The sequence below is a fragment of the Carlito syrichta genome, unplaced genomic scaffold (assembly GCF_000164805.1).
Source record: "Carlito syrichta isolate Samal-C Ts95f unplaced genomic scaffold, Tarsius_syrichta-2.0.1 Scaffold301993, whole genome shotgun sequence".
NCBI classification, from domain to species: Eukaryota; Metazoa; Chordata; class Mammalia; order Primates; family Tarsiidae; genus Carlito; species Carlito syrichta.
In genome coordinates, this window is record NW_007246089.1 from 889,604 (window position 1) to 890,713 (window position 1,110).

The 1,110-nt window shown below is 54.0% G+C and overlaps 1 protein-coding gene across 1 annotated transcript; it reads right to left on the bottom strand.

Moving 5' to 3' along the window:
* Positions 1-288: 288 nt before the first annotated feature.
* LOC103258166 (V-type proton ATPase 16 kDa proteolipid subunit-like) lies at positions 289-885 on the bottom strand. Its single transcript, XM_008055869.2, has one exon. The coding sequence runs from the start codon at positions 883-885 to the stop codon at positions 289-291; it is 597 nt and encodes a 198-aa protein (XP_008054060.1).
* Between the last annotated feature and the right edge of the window lie 225 nt (positions 886-1,110).

Here is a 1,110-nt window from a genome sequence, read left to right on the forward strand (position 1 = left end):
TAATTCATCCTTATACACAGAGCACTCTAGGGCAGGTGGGTGGGGACGGCTGGAGGCCTGCGTCCTCACTGGGCAGGGCCTGGATGGGTGATAAGTGGGCCCGGATGTCCACGGCCCGGGACAGGTGGGGGCAAGGCCAGGGCAACAGACAGTGGGCACTAGGACACTGCGCATTTACAAGACCAACTACTGAGCGCAGTTGCCCCGTGCGTGTGGTAGGCTGTTCGTTCTGGAATGAGGAGGGGTGGTCTTTACATCATATTCTGTGGCTGGTGAGCTTGAAAGGGGTTACTTTATGGAGAGGATGAGGGCCATGATGAGACCATAGAGGTCGAGCACCTCTGCGAAAATGAGGATCAGGATCATGCCCACAAATAGTCGGGGCTGCTGGGCGGTGCCCCGCACGCCAGCATCCCCTATAATGCCGATGGCAAAGCCAACTGCCAGGCCACTCAGGCCCACACTCAGGCCAGCGCCCAGCTGGAGGAAACTCCTGTAGAGACTGATGCCGTCATTCAGGGAGTTGGCGATAAGGACTGCCACCACCAGGCCGTAGATGGCGATGATACCAGCCATGACCACTGGGATGATGGATTTTATGATCGGCTGCGGCCGCATGACAGACATAGCAGCAATGCCGGTGCCACTCTTGGCTGTGCCATAGGCGGCACCCAGGGCACTGAAGACCATGGCGGTGGAAGCGCCCAAGACGGCGAAAAACGAAGCATACTCAGGACTGCTCTTGGTCTCAGACGTATCTGCGGGTGGGGAAGAGGCAAGCTCTGCGGCCCAAAGTGAGGGCGAGGACTGGTTGGCCGCAGCGGTTGGACGCAAAGGGCGGAGCGGCTGCAACGAAGGTGACCGGCACTTACTATTTTGAGACATGTTCTTTCTATACCTAGGTGTTTGAGGGTTTTTATCAAGAAGGGATGCTGTATTTTATCAAAAGCTTTTTCTGCATCGAGTGAGATAATCATGTGGTTCTTGTTTTTATATCTGTTGATGTATTTAATTACATTTATAGTCTTGCAAATGTTGAACCAACCCTGCATCCTGGGGATGAAGCATACTTGGTCATGGTGGATGATTTTTGAGATGTGTTTTTGGATC